This window comes from Apodemus sylvaticus, chromosome 17 (genome assembly GCF_947179515.1).
Source record: "Apodemus sylvaticus chromosome 17, mApoSyl1.1, whole genome shotgun sequence".
In the NCBI taxonomy this organism is placed as follows: Eukaryota; Metazoa; Chordata; class Mammalia; order Rodentia; family Muridae; genus Apodemus; species Apodemus sylvaticus.
In genome coordinates, this window is record NC_067488.1 from 67,917,586 (window position 1) to 67,937,852 (window position 20,267).

Genomic DNA, 20,267 nt, shown 5'->3' on the forward strand with positions numbered 1-20,267 from the left:
CCTTAATTGAGAAAATGAGAGCCTCAGGTTGGGGGAGAGACCCTGTTTCTAAAGGAATAGGCAGGGTGATAGGCAACTCATATAATACCCTCTTCTGACTTCCAAGTGTGCACAGGCTCTTAAACTTGTGTGGACATAGCCACATGCAACAACGTAAACAAACATACAGTTGTAAACATTAGTTTAAGCTAGGGAGTGCGGCAAATATCTTTAATCCCAGCACCTGAAAGGCAGAGCAGGCAGATTCCTGTGAGTTCAAGGCCAACCTGGTATATACATAGTAAGTTCTACCAGCTAGAGATACCCAATCTTTAAAAAACAAAGAACAGCCTAATCCATTACGAGTCTATAGAATACAAAAATACATAATTTTTTCTTCTAGCCAAGTTCTTGAAGATAATCATTCTTATTATTGTTTCTTATTACTGGATATTTAATTTCTTTATTTTTATGTGTGTATGTGTGTTTTGTCTGTGTAACACTTGAGTGTCTGGTGCCCTTAGAGGCCAGGAGAGGGTGTAGAATACCTAGAATGGAGCTACTGATTCTTATGGGTCTCCTGGAGTAACAGACACTGTGAGCCAACACGTGGGTTCTGGGGATTGAAACTGGGTCCTCTGGGAGAGCAGGCAGTGCTCTCGACTGCTGAGCCGTCTTTCCAGTCCCTGTTGTTATATTTTTGATAGTGTGGGGTTTGTTGGAATTCATGGTCTGGCATATGCTAGACAAGGTGTCAGCTACTGAGTTTTTTTTTTTTTTTCCCTTTCTATTTTTTTTTAAAAGATTTATTTATTTTAGCTGGGCAGTGGTGGCTCATGCCTTTAATCCCAGTACTTGGGAGGCAGAGGCAGGCTGATTTCTGAGTTTGAGGCCAGCCTAGTCTACAGAGTGAGTTCCAGGACAGCCAGGGCTACACAGAGAAACCCTGTCTTGAAAAATCAAAAAAAAAAAAAAAAAAGAATTATATTATGTATATGAGTCACTATCACTGTCTTCAGACACACCAGAAGAGGGCATCGGATCCCATTACAGATAGATGGGTGTGAGCCACCGTGTGGTTACTCAGAATTGAACTCAGGACCTCTGGAAGAGCAGCCAGTGTTCTTAACTGCTGAGCCATCTCTCCAGCCCCAGACCCTGGATGTTCTACTACTTTCTACCACTCCCCAGGTCTTATCAATGCAACACTTTTTCTGAGTTCATTTTTTTTGTCACCCAAAATGTACTATGCACTGTATTTTATTTTCTGTTTTTGTTTGGAATAGGTTCTTATTCTGTAGCTCACGTTGGCTTCCAAGTCTCCTTTTCCTCCTGCCTCACACTGGAGTATTGGGTTTCAAACCCTGCAGATAGTCCATGTTAGATATCTAAGTGAGTTCACATTTTAAGAATTATTTCATAACAAAAGCTGCGTGAGATGATCCAGACTTGTAGCCTCAGCTGCCAAGCAGGTTGAAGCAAGAGAATCACTTGAGCCCGGGAGTTCAGAAGCCGGAACAGCATAGTGAGACTGTCTCAAGGCAGAAAAACCAAAGTAAACAAAACAAACCCCACCCAAGCAGCAGTTCGTAGTGAAGGTGTGTTTCATGAACTGGGAGAAGCAGGTAAATCTGAACTTGAAGGTCATCCTCAGCTACACAGTGAGTTTGAGGCCAGCTTGGGCTGAGTGGTACCCTGTCTTGGGTAAAAAAAAAAAGACAGTAATTATTCAGCAGTGGATATCCTTATGTGGTTATCTACTCACACTTACACCGAGTACGGGAGTAAATATGAAATGTGACTTTTAAATATGCCTAAATTTATTTCCATTTTTATTCATGTGTGTATTGTAAGTGTATGAATGTTTCACCTGCATGTATGTATGTGTATAATATGCATTCGGTGGAGGGCATTGGATCCCTTGAACTGGAATTACAGATGACTCCATACTGGGAACCACACCTGGATCGGCTGCAGGAGCAATAAGTACTCTTTACACTGAGCTGTTCCTCCAGCCTCCAAATTCTCCCCCTCCTCCCTCCTTCCCCAGTTTTAATCATGGTGTTGAAGGTTGAAACCATTCTGCCGTGAAGCACAGCTGTGTGCCAGGTTTCAAACTTTTTTTCTTTAAAACATGTATTTTTTTAAAAAGATTGATGTATTTTATATATATATATATATATATATATATATATATATATATATATATATATATATATATATATATGAGTACACTGTAGCTGTCTTCAGACACACCAGAAGAGAGCATCAGATCTCATTACAGATGGTTGTGAGCCACCATGTGATTGCTGGGCATTGAACTCAGGACCTCTGGAAGAGCAACCAGTGCTCTTAACTGCGGAGCCATCTCCCCAGCCCCAAAACATGTATTATATTTATTTTGTGTGTACCCATGTCGAGGTCAGAGTATAGCTTTTTTTTTTTATATGTAGGCCTGGCTGTCCTGGAATTCTCCATGTAGACCAGGCTGGCCTTGAACCGGTAGTTTTGCCTGCCTCTGCTTCCCAAGTACTGGAATTAAAGATAGATGCCACAATGTACTGCCAGAGAACAACTTTTGAGGGTCGGTTTTCTCCTTCTGCCACGTGGGTCCAGGGATGGAAGAGCTTGGGTCACTAGGCTTGAGCATGTGGCCTTCACCTGAGTGTCTGACGGACTGTCAGGTGTTCAGACTGTGCAGCAGTCCCTCTCTAGAGTGAGTGTCTGCTCCATTACATGGTTTTGCCTTCAGTCTGGATCTTGCTGGCTGCTAGTTGGAACCCACAGGACAAACACTGTCCCTGGAGCAGTTGCCAGTCAAGCGGCAGACATAGACAGTCAATGTTTGCTAAACAAGCTGAACCCATTCTCTTGAGAGCCAGCATGGGTTGCATAATAGAAACAAGCTGTCTAGCTCCCTTTGCCATCCCTTAGACCTTTGGTGAGACTGAATAAAGAAGTTGGGAAATAGAATGATGTACATTTCCTTGAGCCTGGCAGTGTATGTAATTGGGAATTTTTGTTTTAGTTTTGTGGTGCTGGGGATTGAACCAAGGACCTTGGCTTTCACAAAACTAATATGCCAGCTCCTTCTTAACTTTTTTTTTTTTTTTTTTTTGAGACAGGGTTTCTCTGTGTAGTCCTGGCTGTCCTGGAACTCACTCTGTAGACCAGGCTGGCCTCGAACTCAGAAATTTGCCTGCCTCTGCCTCCCAAGTGCTGGGATTAAAGGTGTGCACCACCAAACTTTTTTTTTATTACTATCTTTTCTATTTTTTTTCCGAGACAGGGTCTCACTATGCAGCCCTGGTTGGCCTGGAACTTGCATGTAAACCAAACTAGTCTTGAACTCACAGAGATGTAAAAAGATGTGCACTACCACTCTCAGAACCTTCTCAGTCCCTTCTTGTTTTAAAGTAACTTTTATTTTAATGGTGTATGTAATGTGAGATTATCGTATACTTTTTTTTAAATACGGAGGGGGACACTGATGATTGTCTTTGTTAACTAGCCGTCACGAGTCTCCTTTGAGGGGTTGTGTAAATCATGTTGGCCTGTGGACATATCTGTAAGGTACTTCCCTCACCCAGGCAACTGTGAGGGGTACCATTCTCCAGGCTGGGGGCCCTGGACTGTATAAGAGCTAGATAGAGGACTGGCTGGGTAGTGAGCATTCAGGTAGAAGTGTGTATTTCGAGGCAGGGTTTCTCCGTGTAGCCCTGGCTGTCCTGGAACTCACTCTGTAGACAAGGCTGGCCTTGAACTCAGAAATCCACCTGCCTCTGCCTCCTAAGTGCTGGGTTTAAAGGCGTGAGCCACCACTGCGCAGCTATGTGTATTCATTTCTGTCTATTCTTCTTTTTTTTTTTTTAACTTAATTGTGTGTATATGGGTGTTTTGCCTGCATGTATGTATGTCCAGTGCATGTGGATAGTGCCTGAGGAGGCCAGAAGAGAGGACTGGATCTCTTGGGTTTATAATTACAGTCCACTTGGGTGCTGGGACTCCACCTCTAGTCTCCTGGAAGATCAGCTGGTGTTCCTAACAATGGAGCCAACTCTTCAGACCCCTGTATATGTCAGCTCCAGCCTGTGAATGTGACGATTAGATCCAACATATCCTACCCCCAGATGATGGACTGCACACTGGAACTGTAAGACAAATAAACCCTTTCTTCCCTAAGTTGGTTTTGTGGGGTTATTTGTCACAACAAAGGTGAATTAGGACTGCTGGGGCCATGGCTTTGCGGGAGCCTACTGTGCAAACATGGGGACTGAGTTTGCGTGCCCAGCACCACACATAAATCAGATGCAGTGGCAAACAGATTGATCCTGGTGACTCGCTGGTCATCCAGTCTACCTGAGACATGGAACTCTGGCCTCCATGAGAGTCTGTCTCAGGAAGGAAGGTGGGCTGACCTCTATGTGAGCACTCCTGAGCACAGATCGTACTGAAGATTAGAGCTGTATAAACACAGAATCCAAATCACCTATGATTCATCCCAACACCACAGTAAAAAATGCACAGGGGCTGGAGAAATGCCAAGCATTTACGCAGGCTCCATTTCCATAACCCACATCACCTGTAACTCCAGTTTCAGGGGATTTAAAACCCTTTCTGGATTCTTTGGGTACTTACATGTTATGGGTACCACGAGCCCATATGCCCCCTACTCCTAACACAGGTGGATCTCTGAGTTCGAGGCCAGCCTGGTCTACAGAGGTAGTTCAAGGCCAGCAAGGCTACACAGAGGAACCCTGTATTGAAAAATCAAATAAAAGAAAAATGCATAGGGATAGGATGGGGGTGTAGGTGAGGGAGCCCAGCTATGTGTGGTGAGACAAGCAGACTGATAAATAATGGCTGTCAGATGGCTTGTGAAGGATATGGATGAACTGAATCCATTCATTTTGGAGGCAGGAGTCTTGAAGATAGGAACTATGGGGTGGTATGCTGAGGGGAATCAAGAGGAAAGGAAGTAAAGACAGAATAGAGAGAACTTCTGGAAGTTGACTACCAAGAGGAGGTGGCTAGAGGGGCTGTGTTACAAGAGGTTGATCAACATAAAATATGAAGAAGGGGAGAGGACCAGGATTGAAGAGATGAGAGCATAATCGAGAGATAACCTTGAAGGAGAAGGAGGGAAACCTTCAGACCAGGGGATCAGACTTAGCCAGCTGCAGGTGGAAGAGACACGGCAGGACAGACCTGCTGAAACACACGCAGAGCCATGAAGGGCCTGTGCCCAGCAGTAACCCTCCTCACCCGCTGTCCTGGCTTTGTCCTTGTATGGAAGGGACACACTCTGCTCCTGAAGCAGGAGCTCTGCAGGTGGCTCACTGGTCAGTGATTGCAACAGATGTGCCACATGCCAGCTTTGAGGCTGGAGTGTGATTTCCTCTGCGTTTTGTTTTGAGGTCGGTTCTTTCAGTCAGGCTCTTGGAGTACAAGCATGAGCCTCAGTGCTTTAGCAGACAGCACCATTACTATAAACCATATAAACCATGTAGAAGAATACACAGTTTTGGTTTTTTTTTTTTCTTTTTCTTTCGTTTTGTTTTTGAGAAAAATATGTCTATATAAACCAGGCTGACTTGGAACTCATCCTTCGGTCTGGACTAGCCAGGGTCTTATGGCAATCCTTCTGCCTCAGCCATAGACACTGGAATTGCATGAGTCTCTTAAACTGTGCTGAGGCTGCACAGTGCTTGTCAGGCATTCACAAGGCCTGTAGTTCTATCCAGCACTACAGAAAGAAAAGAAAGCAAAGCTGAGGGCAGGAGGATGCCCCTAAAGGCCCAGTGCTTGCAAGGCTGAGGTAGGAAGACTGCTTAAACTCAAGAGTGGGGGGCAGCCAGGGCCACACAGCAACCCCAAGAAGACCCTCTGTTCTGCTATCTTGGGACAGTGAGATTTTGAAGTGTGTCATTGCTTCAGAGAAACTGACTATACACTTACATAAAACCATACTGAGATGTGTGTGTGTTTGTGTGTATGTGTGCACATGTGTGTACGTGCTCCCACATGTGTGTGTGCTATGCTGGAAGTCAAGTCAGGATCTCATACAAAGTAGGAAACCACTCTAAGATTGAGCTACACACCCAGACCCTGAGATATTTTTACTCCTCAATTTCAGAAGTATTTCAGAAGTTTTGTCTTGCTGAAGCTAAGGGCATGGACATTTACTAAGAAATTGAAGAAATACAATTCTTAGCTGGGCGGTGGCGGTGGTGGCGCACACCTTTGATCCCAGAAGAGGCAGGCAGATCTCTCTCAGTTCCAGGCCAGCCTGATCTACAGAGTGAGTTTCCACGACAGCCTGGACTGTACAAAGAAACCCTGTTTCAAAAAAACAAAAACAAAACAACACCTTAGCCTTAGTTATATTTATTTCCTTAGTGTGTGTGCCTGTGTGCATGCACACATATTTGCTGTGGTACACAGGTGAAGAAGGTCAGAGAATAACTTCTGCAAATCAGGTCTTTCCTTCCACCATTTGGATTCCTGGGATGAGATTCAGATCATCAGGCTGGGTGCCAAGCACTTTAATCTACTCAGCCATCTCACTGGCCCTGTAGGACATTTTAAAAATTATGTTTACTCATCATGAATGCATGAGTGTGTGTGTGACTGTATGTGTCTGTCTGTCTGTCTGTCTGTCTGTGTATGAGTGTGTGTGTGAGTTTATCTCCATGTTAGAGTGCATATATGTGTGTATCATGTGTTATCATATGTGCATCATATGTGTATATGTGAGTATGAGGTGTGCATGTGTGTTTGAGAGAGAGTGTGTATGTGTATATGAGTGTGTATATATGTGAGAGAATGAGTGTGTGTGTGTGTATGAGTGTGTATATATGTGATAGAGAATGAGAGTGTGTATGTGTGTGTGTGAGAGAGAGAATGTGTGTGTGTGTGTGTGTGTGTGAGGGAGAGAGAGTGAGAGAGAGAGAGAGTGTGTGTGTGTAGAGGTCAGAAAACAACTTACAAAAGTCAATTCTTTCTATCTATCACATGGAGTCCAGGCATCGCATTCAGGTCAGGCTTGGCTGCAAGTGCCTTTAACCCACTGAGCCACTTTGCTAGTCCAACGTTTTTATATGTTGGTACAAGTTTTATAAATGTTGGCCCCCATCAAGCATGCAAGACGGCTGTGGCATAAAAGGCAGACAGTAACAAGTCTCTGCAAAGGCACGGAACACCTGGTGTCCTTGTCCATTATTGGTGGGAACTGAAAAATGGCATCTATTTTGGAAAACAGTTTGGCAATTCCTCAAAAGATTAAACCGAGTTAGCGTATGACTCAGCAGTTTTACCACCAGGACTTTCTTCGGCGGAGTTGAAAACACACACCCACACAAAAACTTGTACACAAACGTTCATAGCAGCTCTGCCTAGCAGAACCAAGTCACAGATGACTGAAAGATCAGTCTGAAAGAAGAACTTACAAATGGCCATGTGAAGTGCAGTGTACTATACACCTACAAAGAGTAGGATCCTGCCTTGAAAAGGAGTGAGATGCTGGCTCTTGCTATAACAAGGATGAGCCTTGAAAACAGTGTGCTAAGTAAAGAAGCCAGTCTTAGAACCCCACATATTATATGCTTCTTTAAAGGAGTGGGGGCTGGAGAGATGGCTCAGCCTTAAGAACATTGGCTGCTCCTCTAGAGGGTTCAATTTCCAGCACCTACACGGCAGCTCACAAGTGTCTTTAACTCCAGTTCTAGGGGATCCAACATCCTCATTCAGACATACGTGTGGGCAAAAACATAAATGTACATAAAAATGAATAAAGCTAAAAAAGAAGAAGGATTGTAGGTGCATGCAGAAGAGGGAGCAGAGTTACAAAGTAGCTGTGAGCTGTCCAGTGGGTGCTAGGGACTGAACCTGGGTCCTCTGCATGAAGGGCAGTGCACGCTCTCAACCAGTGAGCCATCTCACCATCATCTGTTTGTGCTTTTTAGGACCTGCCCACCACAGGCAAATCCGTAGAGATGGAAAGTAGATTTGTGGTTGTCAGAGGTTTTGGGGACAGGAGCCAGATGAGCTTATTCCTGGGATGAGGAAAAGGTCCTTGAGTTAGGAAGTGGCAGTGATTGCACAAGATTGTGGCTATACTAAAACCCCTGGATGAAGGGCTGTGCTCTGTGGTATGTAAGTTATATCTCCATAAAGCTGTTATATTAAAGAAGAATGAGGAGGTTCTGTACATACTAAATAAGATTACCCGTGTTTTATTTGTGGAGAAAAAACAATTGTAGAATGACTTTGTGCCTCTTGTGTAAAAAGGGAAAAAAATAGGTTCACATTTGTTAGTATTTGCAATAAAACTCTGAAAGGACATCCAAGAAACCAATAAATCGATTCCTTATGTGCTCCAGAGTGAGCTGTAGAGAACAGGAACAGACTGGGAAACATGCTTTGTTATGGCAGTGTATATTTTTGAGACGGAGTATTGCTCTTTTTTTTTTTTTTTTTTTTTTTTTTTTAAATACAGAGTCTCTATACCAAGGTCTGGCTATCATGGAACTTAGTATGTAGACCAAGCTGTCCTTAAATTGACAAAAATCCTCCTGCCTCAGCCTCCCAAGTGCAGAGATTAAAGGTATACACCACTATTCCTACCTCAGTCCCTAATTTTTAAAGTTTTGAAAATACTATAAAGCTAAACAAAGCTGTGTCTGCGGGTGGACTTGGCTTCTTGTTTTCCACTGAGGTTTTGCATTCTCCTCTCTGCTCCAATGTCCAGCAAAGTCAGTAGTGCTCACTGGGGACTGAGTAAACAGACTGAGATTCTAGGTGCAGGGTACAGGTGCTGAGCTTTGTCTGCTTTTGTTTACTTAAAGTACATTTTGTGTATGTTTGTGTTTATTTAGTGTGTGTGTATACATATGTGTGTACCACACATATATGCCTGGTGCCCTCAGGGGTGTTGGTGTATGCACACATGAGCATGTACACACAAATACACACACACTGCTTTTAACAGAACTCAAAAATAGTCTATTTATTAGGATGAGCTGTCAGTGCTTTATCAAAGATGAAGCTGTCTGAGAGGGATGGTGGCATGAAGGACCCTTGGCTGTGACACTTCTTGGCCACCACGAGGACAGTAGAAAGGTACTGGTCCCAGTTCCTGAGAAAGCCTATCTGGGGGAATCACTGAGCAACAGCACAGGGTCTTGATCCTGCTCAGGTTCCTTCCCTCGGTGTGGAGCTCCCTGTGGGGCCTCAGAGCTGCCAGATGTTCCTGGGCCCAGAATGTTTGGGACCCTGCTCAGGGAGTCGTCTTGGTGACTGGTGCTTTTACCTGCTGAACCGTCTTGCTAGCTCAGTTTATCTATTTTTAGCTCTGTTTCTTTTATTTTGCCCTTTAAAAATTAAATATTTAATCTGGGTGATGGTGGCACATGCCTTTAATTCCAGCACTTGGGAGTCAGAGTTAGGGAGATCTCTATGAGTTCAAGGTTAGCCTGGTCTACAGAATGAGTTCCAGGACAGCCAGGACTATACAGGCAAACCCTGTCTCAAAAAACCAAACCAAACCAACCAACCAACCAACCAAATTAAATAATATTCATACATGCATACAATGTGTTTGAATTTAACCCACTTCCCATTTCTTCCCTCTGTTGCCCCACCCCCATCTCCCCTGCTATCCTCTCCATTGTCATGTGTTCTTGCTATATAGCCTAGAGTGCTTTCCAGCTTGAGGTGATCCTCCTGTCTCAGTGCTGGGATTACAGGCATGCGCTACCGCCGCTCGGCTTCTCTGATACTTGTTCTTTCTTTAGTTGTCTTACATACATGTATACATACATACGTACATACATACATACACATATGTTTGTCATTTGGAGTTTTTATCTTTAGTCTCACTTAGTTGTTCAGGTTTTCTGAGGCAGTGTCTCCTCACAGGCTGACTTGGAACTCACAGTGTAGCTAAGGATGAGCCTGACCCTTCCTTGCTTCTCCGTTCTCCTTAGCCTCTTTGTGTCAGCCTTTCAGATGCTAGGATTACAGGCATGTGTCCATGCTTAGTGTTCTGTCTGTCCGGCTTGACAGTAAGGCTTTATGAACAAACTGTGACTGGTGGCATCCCTGACGGGGAAGGCCTGCGTTTTCTTTTGTCGTCACACAGAGCTCCCGTGCAAGCAAGGCCCACCTCCAGCCCCAAGGGTGAGTCTTTTCTCTGGATTTTGTTTCTTCAGAGAGATATTTTCCAGGCTCTGGCCCTGGAAAATTGATGCCTGACAACTAGGGGCAAGGGTCACCTTTTCCTGTGTCAAGACAGTGTTCAGTCCACCCTTCGGATGTTCTTATGTCCCAGAAATGTCTCCAGTGTTCCCGTTTCTCCAGAGAACAAGCCTGTTTGTTTAGAAGAGGGTGGAGTGGCTGCTACCTGGCAGATGGGTGTGAGGTGGAAAGAGCTGCTGGGGTCGTGCAGATTTTCATCCGGTTGTTCTGAGACAGAGAGCTGAGGTGACTCAGGACGCCATCCCTGGCTGAAGATGCCAGCGTGGCAGGGCCAACTCTGCACGGCATCTCCAGTCCATAAGTTCCTCAGAATGGCTTCTTCCTCTTTCCCTTAACTTCCCTTGTCCAACTTCAATCCCATGGTCCCTTGTTTCAGCCATTGTCTTTCTGATAGTCTCTTCTTCACAGCTGTGCTCTCCTACCACAGACTCCATCTAGGGGAAAGCCCCAGTGCAGCAGCCTGCACTTCCTCCCCAATGCACTGTGCTTGCTGCAGCTGCCTGTGGAAAAGTCACAGCCATCCAAACTGGCATTGCTCTATAAATTCATGGTCCCTGAGTTCCTCCCTTAGACACAGCAGAATAAACGCACACATTTGCCGTTTCTCCTTCATCAGAACGCCACTGAAATCACAACAGCAGAACTTTAATCTGGAAAAATAAGGCAAATGAGAAAGAGATAAGGGACAGCTGTCAATAATTATGCGTGACCGGAGGCAGGAGAGTGGCACAGCTGGGCACTGGGAGCCATGTACCAGGTCACAGAACTGGTTGTGTAACCTGGATAGGTGCCATGTATCATTGAAACGCAGCTCCCTCTTTAAAATGTGGTTTGTAGGCTTACCCTGAACGAGTGTGAGGGCTAGCATGGTGCATTCTAAGTGCAGAAGGTGGTGTACGTTAAGACATGGAGTAGGACTCCTTTTTTGTTTGTTTTTGTTGGTCTTTCATGTGGTAGGCAAGCTCGGATGGCCACCCCAGCCCAGTTTGACTGTTTAATTAGTCTCTCGACCTTTGTACTCTGTTGAGCTAGCACAGTGCCTCTGAAGGACTGACCCTCCCTCCCACATCCTGGCCAGTGCTCCCCCCATCCCCAGACTGAGTGTATTCATAAAACGTCTAAGCATCCCTTGACCCGTTTCCAGCTAGTGAGGCCATTGAGGGCTGACAGATTATGTTTGAGCAGTTCCTCTCAGGAAGGTGGTTGTGTTGCAGATCTGCTCGCCCTCTCCTGGGGCTCTTTAGACCTCAGTGTTGGCCTCTCTCCTCACCCCTCCCTCTGAGTATCAGAAAGACTCACCTCCCTGGGATCTCAAGTCGGCCTCCCATAGCATCTCTGGCTGGCTCTAGCCAAGCTGTCCCCAGTTGTGGGTTCCAGGTCGTCCCCACTTTGGGTCCCAGGCTGTCCCCGCTTGTGGGTCCCCACTTGGATGAACACCTGGAGGTGGTCCTCCATCCGCTCTCACTCTGCTCTTTCCTCTTGCATCCATATTTGTCCAGGGGCATATAATTTTTCTAGTCACCGAGTCGTGAAACTCCAGGGTTAACTTTGATTCTTCCATTTCCTTCAACAGAGATTTTGTAAGCATCTTGTATAACACAGAGAATGACCAAACCTAGTTTCTTCTGTTTGCCCTTATTCAGGTGGGGTTGGCCCCTTGCCTGTCAATTTTCCTGCATCCAGTGGTAAAAACCTGCCTCTTGAAAATCAGCTTTATTTTCTCTCTTCTCTTCTCTTCTCTTCTCTTCTCTTCTCTTCTCTTCTTCCCTCCCTTCCCCTCCCCTCCCCTTCCCTCCTCTTCCCTCCCTCCTCTCTCTTCTTCTTCCTCTGCCTCCTCCTCCTTTAAAGATAGGGGCTTCCTATGTAGTTTAGGCTGGCCCCAAACTCACTATGTACCCCAGGCTAGCCTCAGACTTGCAGTGATCCTTCTGCCTGAACTTCCTAAGTAAGCACTGGGATACGTACATCTGCTGAAAGCATTGATTTTTTTGAGACAGGGTTTCTCTGTGTAGCTTTGGCTGTCGTAGAACTCATTCTAGCCCAGGCTGCCCTCAAACTTAGAGATCCACCTGTGTCTACTTCCTGAGGGCTGGGGTTAAAGGTGAGCACCACCACCAGCCAGCCTAAAACATTGAGTTTTAAAAAATAGTTTCATTTCTTTTTATTCATTTTCCTATGTACATGTGTGTGTGTGTGTGTGGCTTGGGGCAAGTGTGGAGGCCAGAGGACAACTTGTGGGAGTTGTCCTCTCATCCAGCATGTGGGTCCCAGGAATCAAACTCCTACTGTCAGGCTCATTAAAAGGTCCATCCACCTACTGGGCCATCTTTCCCATTCTTATTATTTTTTTTGGAGGCAAGGTTTCTCTGTGTAGCACCAACTATCCTAGAACTCACTCTATAGACCAGGCTGGCCTTGAACTCAGAGGCCGACCTGCCTCGGCCTCCCAAGTGTTGGGATTGAAGGCGTGGGCCACCACCCGGCTCATCCTTCCCATTCTAATTCTTGTTTTGTTTTGTTTTTGTTTGGGGGGGTATTTGGCTTTTTCGAGGCAGAGTTTCTCTGTATAGCCCTGGCTATCCTGGAACTCACTTTGTAGACCAGGCTGGCCTGGAACTCAGAAATCCACCTGTCTCTGCCTCCCAGAGTGCTGGGATTACAGGCGTGCGCCACCACCACCCGGTCTGGTTTTTTTTTTTCAAGTCAGGGACTTTGTATGTAGTGCTAAAACTGGCCTGGGACTTGCTGTGATCCCCCTGCCTCTGCTTCCAGTTGTGGTTGCAGGCTTGAACCAACACACCCAGTTCTCAGCTCCAATGTAATGATATGACTTGCTACAGAGTCCTTTGGTGACTTTCTGCAGAGTAAAATTAGATTCCTAGGTCTGGTTGATGGTTCAGACTTGCCATAAATCACTCACCTTTGCTCCCGTACCTCAGCTGGTCAGGACCAGCCTTGCCCATCCCTAGCTTATGGTCTGCCTTCTTCTTCTTACTTCAGGTGCTCCTCACCTCAGACTCACCTGCGCTGGTTCTCCTGTCCAATCTCAAGTCTCAGCTTCCATCTTCTCTCAGGTCTCCCCACAGTGACTTCAGCCTCCTGGGGCTCTTTATTTATTTATTTATTTTTTTAATTCTAAGCACACTTAGGGTCAGGATTCATCAGGCCCTGGACTGTTGCTGTTGCATATATGTGTCTGTGTCTTTCCTAGCCTGGATAGCAGAGATCATGACCGTGTAACACAGTGCTTCCTCATGACTCCTTTGAGAGGACTTCAGGAACCAGGACAATGTAGGCCTGTCAAATCACAGGAAAGCAGGAGGATTTTAGTTTTAAGGGAAGCTTGGGCTATGCTGAAGTCTCTGTCTAGAGATAAGGGGGTCAGGAGTGCGTGGGTATGGATAGCATTCGGTTGATACGCTGTGAGCCTAGAGTATACAAAGCCCTGGCTCTGCATGGCGGCTCATTCCTATAACCCCAGCCCTTGAGAGGTAGATGCAAGAAACGAGTGGTTCAGAAGTCATCTCTGGTTACCCATCAGGTTGGAGGCCAGCCTGAGATACATGCAACCTTAAAAAACAACACTCAGTACTGTGGAGGCAGATGCAGGTGGATCTCTGTGAGTTCGAGGCCAGCCTGGTCTGCAGAGTGAGTTTTAGGACAGCCAGGGCTACACAGAAAAAAACTGTCTCAAAAAATGGAAGAGGAGGAGGAAGAGGAAGAGGATTAGGGAAAACTAGGATAGTTCTAGAAAGTCTCAGCTGTGGGGTGGCTTGCACATCTCAGGCCCTCCCTGGCCTGTTTCCTGGGCCTCTCTGCCCTTGCCTTCCCCGAGTCTTCTCCCATTCCCTGAGCACCTAGATTCACAGTGGGAATTTCTTCTCCACTCACAGCCCCCTCCCTGAGGCGAGTGTGCCACCTGCCTCTCATGCCCCGCCCATCTGTGCAGGCTAATGATTATGCAGGGAACTTCACTGCTGTCCCTGTCCCAAATCTGTAAAAGTTCTCTTTCGGGCAAGGGTCATGAGAGTAATGCCACTGCCATGTGACTCTGGCTTTACCCCGCTCCCTCTGCTGTCTTAGTCCTATTCTGAAAAGTCCATTGTGTACCTTGTCATCAGCTCGTCTGAACCTTCTCTGAACCCTCCTGAGCTGGAAGGTAAGTGGGTTAGTGGCCCCTGCCTAGCACCTCCTGCTCAGCCTTTCCCCTCCTTGTTCCCACCATCTCCTCGGATGCCTGCCATTGCCCTCATGTGAACTCAGCCAGGACCTCAGCCCCCTTACCAGGTGGAAGGCCTTGCTGGTGTCCAGGTGGGGCCGCAGGCTGAATGAAGAATGGCTCCACCCTGCTTGCAGATTTCATCCTGATGGCTGACTCAAAACAACTCAGGACCATGGATGGGGACCCTATGGCTGTGGAGGCCTTGCTCCGGGACGTGTTTGGGATTGTTGTAGATGAGGCCATTCGGAAGGGGACCAGTGCCTCTGAGAAGGTGGGTTCTGTCTCCTCCCTCCTGCTGCCTTCCATTTGTAAACTTGACTTGACTTCACCCCTGTCCCTGGTGTACCTCATGATTGGCACTCTGAGTCCTATGTCCTTTGTTTCCCCTTGCTTGGACACACTTGTGAAAACATCCTGGACCTGTTGTAATTGCAAGCTGCTGATGCCTTGCATCTGTTACGTGACGGCTAGATCTCAGCCAGGGGTCTAAGATCCCGGCATCTTGGCCTCTCCTAGGTCTGTGAATGGAAGGAGCCTGAAGAGCTCAAGCAGCTGCTGGATTTGGAGCTGCAGAGCCAGGGCGAGTCTCAGGAGCAGATCCTGGAGCGCTGCCGGGCTGTGATTCACTACAGTGTCAAGACTGGTGTGCCTGGGGACCTGGTGGGAGGGTCTCTGGCCCCAGTACCAACTCCAACCTGAGTCCTCTGCCTGCTCCTCTTCTCCAGGTCACCCCCGGTTCTTCAACCAGCTCTTCTCAGGGTTAGATCCCCATGCTCTGGCTGGGCGCATCATTACGGAGAGCCTCAATACCAGCCAGTGAGCCATCTGGGGCTTCTGTTCACAAAGGACTTGGGTTGGCTGGGAGGAGAGCCATCTGGGTAGGAGAGGAGAGTGGCTTCTGCCTCTTGCCACAATTTTCTACAAATGCCTCTCATCAGACAGGATGTTTTCCCTGCTGTCTGTCCTTGAACTCCTTCACCAACCTCCTTATGCCTCCTGATCCCACTATCTTTCTCATGTGGGCTTTTTGGTTCTTTGACACATGCTGATTTCTCTCTTGGGACCCTTACTTCACCCCCTCCATCTCCCTTAGCTTAAAGACTTAGCTGGACAGTGCTGTCACCTCGGCCTCTGTCACCCATGTTCTCTGGCAGGTACACATATGAGATTGCCCCCGTGTTTGTGCTCATGGAAGAGGAGGTGCTGAAGAAACTCCGTGCCCTGGTGGGCTGGAACTCTGGGGATGGGGTCTTCTGTCCTGGTATGTGAGAAGGGGGCTTCTCTTGGGTCTTGGTACAGGGTCTGCCTCTTGTACTCTGTTTTTTGTTTTTGTTTTTTTTTTGTTGTTGTTTTTTGTTTTGTTTTTTTGAGACAGGGTTTCTCTGTATAGCCCTGGCTGTCCTGGAACTCACGCTGTAGATCAGGCTGGCCTTGAACTCAGAAATCGGCTTGCCTCTGCCTCCCAAGTGCTGGGATTAAAGGCATGCGCCACCACCGCCTGGCTCTTGTACTCTGTCTTGTTCTGTGTAACCAGTGTGGAGGGTTAATGGCTGTTTCCTCTCTGGCTCCACTGGGCTGGGCTGTGGAGAGGCTTCCCAGTCTCCTTATCTTGGTGTTGGCCAGCAATGCTCTGGGGTCGTATGGGGAATGTGTCCCTACAGGGCAGCTCAGGGTGTAGAGGGTTTTCTGGTCCTGGGTCTGTTCCATATGGTATGCTATTTATGAACCCGGGGAATTCATGACTTGGGAGCAAATGGGTTGCCTGCTTCTTTGATCAGTTCTGGGTGGTAAGGTCAGAGGAAGAAAACACCCGTCTTGGCTCACCTCCTCTCCCTCCTCTCCCCCCTTTCCCTCCTCTCCCACCCTGCCTGTGACAGGTGGCTCCATCTCTAACATGTACGCCATGAACTTGGCCCGCTTTCAGCGCTACCCAGACTGCAAGCAGAGGGGCCTCCGCGCCCTGCCACCCTTGGCTCTCTTCACTTCAAAGGAGGTAGGGAAGAGTAGGGGGTAGGGAAGAGTCGGGGGCAGGAAAGAGTCAAAGCCCTGACCGGGGACTTCATCCAGCCCAGTCAGAGATCCTCCAAGTCTTCTCCCTGCCCTCAAAGGGGGATGCTTCCTTCCGAGGAGGCAAAATAGGTGCTTATCCTTCTCAGGGGTAGGGTAGGAAGATGCAGTTGACACAGGTTCCACTTCTGAGGGAAGTTCAGGGTTAAGCAGCATTGACATCACCTGGGAGGTTATGAGAAACGCAGTCTCAGACTCTTTAACTAGAGTCCAACACAATTCCTTCACAAGAACACTGAAGCCGTGTGGTGGTCCATGCCTTTAATCCTAGCATTCGGGAGGCAGAGGCAGGTGAATCTGCCAGCCTAGTCTACAGCCAGAGCCATACAGAGAAACCCTGTCTGAAAAAACAAAACAAAACAAGATCCTTTGAAAACCCTGGCCATGGGGCCCCATCAATCGCAGCTGACACAGCTGTGCCGTCTCTGCCCTCCTATCCTCAGCACCTCTGACCCCGCTCAGGTTATGCTGACTTGCCTTCTGTGTCTTTACAGTGCCACTACTCCATCACCAAGGGAGCGGCTTTTCTGGGACTTGGCACCGACAGTGTCCGAGTGGTCAAGGCTGATGAGAGGTGACAGTCCTTCTGCCGACATGGCCCTGACCCAGCTGGGCACAATGTGCCATCTACTTGCCAAAAAAAAAAAAAAAAGCTGTGGCCTCAGGCCCTTACCCCACACTCCTCCCCCACCCACTCCTCGTTCAGACCCGCAGCTCCTGCTGCTCATCGCCCACTAGTGTCCCACCCTGTGCTCTGAGGTGTGGTCTGTACCACGGCCTCTGCCTTGCCCCTCTGCCTTCCCCAGCTGTGTCAGGTGACCCCCCCGGTCTGGAGCGCCTGAGTTTCCTCCACTCACTCAGCTTCTTTCTTTTCCAGAGGGAAAATGATCCCTGAGGATCTGGAGAGGCAGATCAGTCTGGCAGAGGCTGAGGTGAGTGAGGGCTCTGGGTAGTGGGGGAGGCCCATCTGTCCCCTCAGGAAAGGCGGCTTGGGCTCTTCTGCTGGAGAAACTCCTCACAACTCACACCTGTTAGGGTCAGAGGTGCTGCAGAGACTTGTAGGTGGGTTAGGCTCTGAATTTCCAAGGGAGTCCCAAGCAAACCTGGGCAGTGGGGGTCCGGTGCCTGGAGCATACGTGGTTGGAAGGTTTCTGTGTACTGAGGGTCAGTACAGGGAAATGCTGAGGAGGACGTGCAGGCATGGTGAGCACTGCTGGCCTCTGCCTAGGGAGGAGGTGGGACATTAGCTCTCACTACCCCCAGGATACAGTGTAGCCAAATGTAAGATAGGAGTGTAAATAAAACAACATGAAAATATTTTCTTTTTCTTTCTTTCTTTCTTTCTTTCTTTTTTTTTTGGAATTGGTTTTTTGGAGACGGGGTTTCTCTGTGTAGCCCTGGCTGTCCTGGAACTCACTCTGTAGACCAGACTGGTCTCAAACTCAGAAATCCGCCTGCCTCTGCCTCCCAAGTGCTGGGATTACAGGCAAAAATATTTTCACTGTACACAAAATATGAGTTTCAGGTCACTATACAGGATGAACAGCCTATTTTTGCTGTTTACAATAATGCATGTATATATTTTTTAAAACCCTGATTTCATTATGTTTTTACATGCATGGGTGTCTTGGCTGCATGTGTGTCTGGTATCCATTTGAGGGGACAGCACCCACCGAGGCCAGAAGAAGGCAGCATGTTGCCTGGAACTATGGTCACACATGGATGTTAGCTGCCGTGTGGACACTGGGAGCCCAACCTCTGTTCTTTGTGAGAGCAGCCAGTGCTTCTCACTGCAGCCACCTCTCTTTTCCAGAAGATCTGTTGTTATAGCTAACTGAGTAGTTCATCTTTATTTTATTTTATTTTATTTTATGGGTATTTTGCCTACTTACATGTCTGTGCAGTACTGCATGTACTGTGTGCAGAGTTCATATCCCTGGAACTGGAGCTCCAGACAGTTGTCAGCTGCCATGTGGGTGCTGAGCATTGAACTTAGTCCTCTAGAAGGACAGTATCTACAACCTATGTCCTCTGTCATCATCATCATCATCACCACCACCACCACCATCACCATCACCATCACCATCACTGTATAGTAGCCTACTGATGGCTGTGTGTACTGCCCATTGCAGTGTTGTCCCAAGTGCCAAACCCTAAAGAAAACTGACTCCCCTCGGGACTCATCAGCTGTTAAGTTCCCAGCTAGGGCTAGGGGTTCCTACCCTGTTTTCTAAAGTGGCTGTGCCAATTTACAGCCCCAACAGCATGTGATGTTCTGATTTGTCTGCATGCTCACCAACACTTGGTATTGGTTTTCTTTCTTTCTTTCTTTCTTTCTTTCTTTCTTTCTTTCTTTCTTTCTTTCTTTCTTTCCTTCCTTCCTTCCTTCCTTCCTTCCTTCCTTCCTTCCTTCCTTCCTTTGTTTTGGAGACAGGGTCTCCTGTAGCTCAGGTGGGCTTTGAACCTTCTGTGTAGGCAAGGACAACAGTCAGTCCTGACCTTTTGAGTACAGAGGTTATGAGCGTGTACCACCACCTGGTTCAAGCTGTGTTGGTGATTAACCCAGGGCTTCATGAGTGCTGGGCAGGTACTCTGCTAACTGAGCTACCTCCCCAGCACACACACACCCACACACACACTCATGCACACACACATGCACACACAAACACACACACACACTCATGCACACAAACACACTCATGTACATACACTCATGAACACACATACACAGATATACACAGACTGCCCCTCCCATACTTCACACATGCACACACATATACACAGATGTACACATACATACACACATGCACAGCCTGTATACACTGTGCCTCCCACACCCCAGACACATGCGCACGCACACACACTCATGCACACATATGTACATATACACACTCATGAACACACACATGTACCGATGCACACACACACAAAGCACACATACACACACTGCTCCTCCTACACCTCAGACACACACACACATATACACAGATGTATATATGCATACAGAAATGCACAGCCTGTACACACTGCTCCTCCCATACCCCAGACACATGCGCATGCACACACACTCATGCACACATATGTACATATACACACTCATGAACACACACATGTACCGATGCACACACACACAAAGCACACATACACACACTGCTCCTCCTACACCTCAGACACACACAACACATATACACAGATGTATATATGCATACAGAAATGCGCAGCCTGTACACACTGCTCCTCCCATACCCCAGACATGCACACACACACACACAGCCCCCCCCACAGCCTGTCTCACTCCACCCCACTGCACCCCCACACAGCCTTCCCCATCCAGGTGGACTTTCCTGGGGCTGAGGCCCTATTGCTCCACTCTCTGAGTAATGGGAGGACATTAGAAGAGAGAGCAGTTCAGTTTTCAGTTTTGTGACAGGCCAGGGAGCATTACTACATTTGTTGACAGCAATCCAGAAGACTGTGTGTTGCATACGGTTTGAGTGTGTCTGGAAGTTCCAGTTGTAACTTAATTTCTTTTTTTTTTTTCTAAAGATTTATTTATTTATTATATGTAAGTACACTGTAGCTGTTTTCAGACACTCCAGAAGAGGGCGTCAGATCTCTTTACGGATGGTTGTGAGCCATCATGTGGTTGCTGGGGTTTGAACTCAAGACCTTTGAAAGAGCAGTCAGTGCTCTTAACCGTTGAGCCAAGTCTCCAGTCCGTAACTTAATTTCTATTGTATGT

The 20,267-nt window shown here is 47.3% G+C and overlaps 1 protein-coding gene across 4 annotated transcripts in view; it reads left to right on the forward strand.

The window, feature by feature from the left end:
• Csad (cysteine sulfinic acid decarboxylase) overlaps positions 1-20,267 on the forward strand; it is a 28,487-nt gene that overhangs the window by 1,790 nt on the left and 6,430 nt on the right. For 3 of the 4 annotated variants that reach the window (XM_052161405.1, XM_052161403.1, XM_052161406.1), the window contains exons 2-8: positions 14,593-14,729; positions 14,975-15,101; positions 15,184-15,274; positions 15,613-15,719; positions 16,336-16,451; positions 17,020-17,099; positions 17,403-17,457. In XM_052161405.1, coding sequence (XP_052017365.1) covers positions 14,604-14,729; positions 14,975-15,101; positions 15,184-15,274; positions 15,613-15,719; positions 16,336-16,451; positions 17,020-17,099; positions 17,403-17,457 — 702 coding nt within the window. In that variant the 5' untranslated portion in view covers positions 14,593-14,603. Of the gene's footprint in view, positions 1-14,184; positions 14,396-14,592; positions 14,730-14,974; positions 15,102-15,183; positions 15,275-15,612; positions 15,720-16,335; positions 16,452-17,019; positions 17,100-17,402; positions 17,458-20,267 lie in introns of those variants that run through there. The other variant, XM_052161404.1, reaches the window with a different exon arrangement.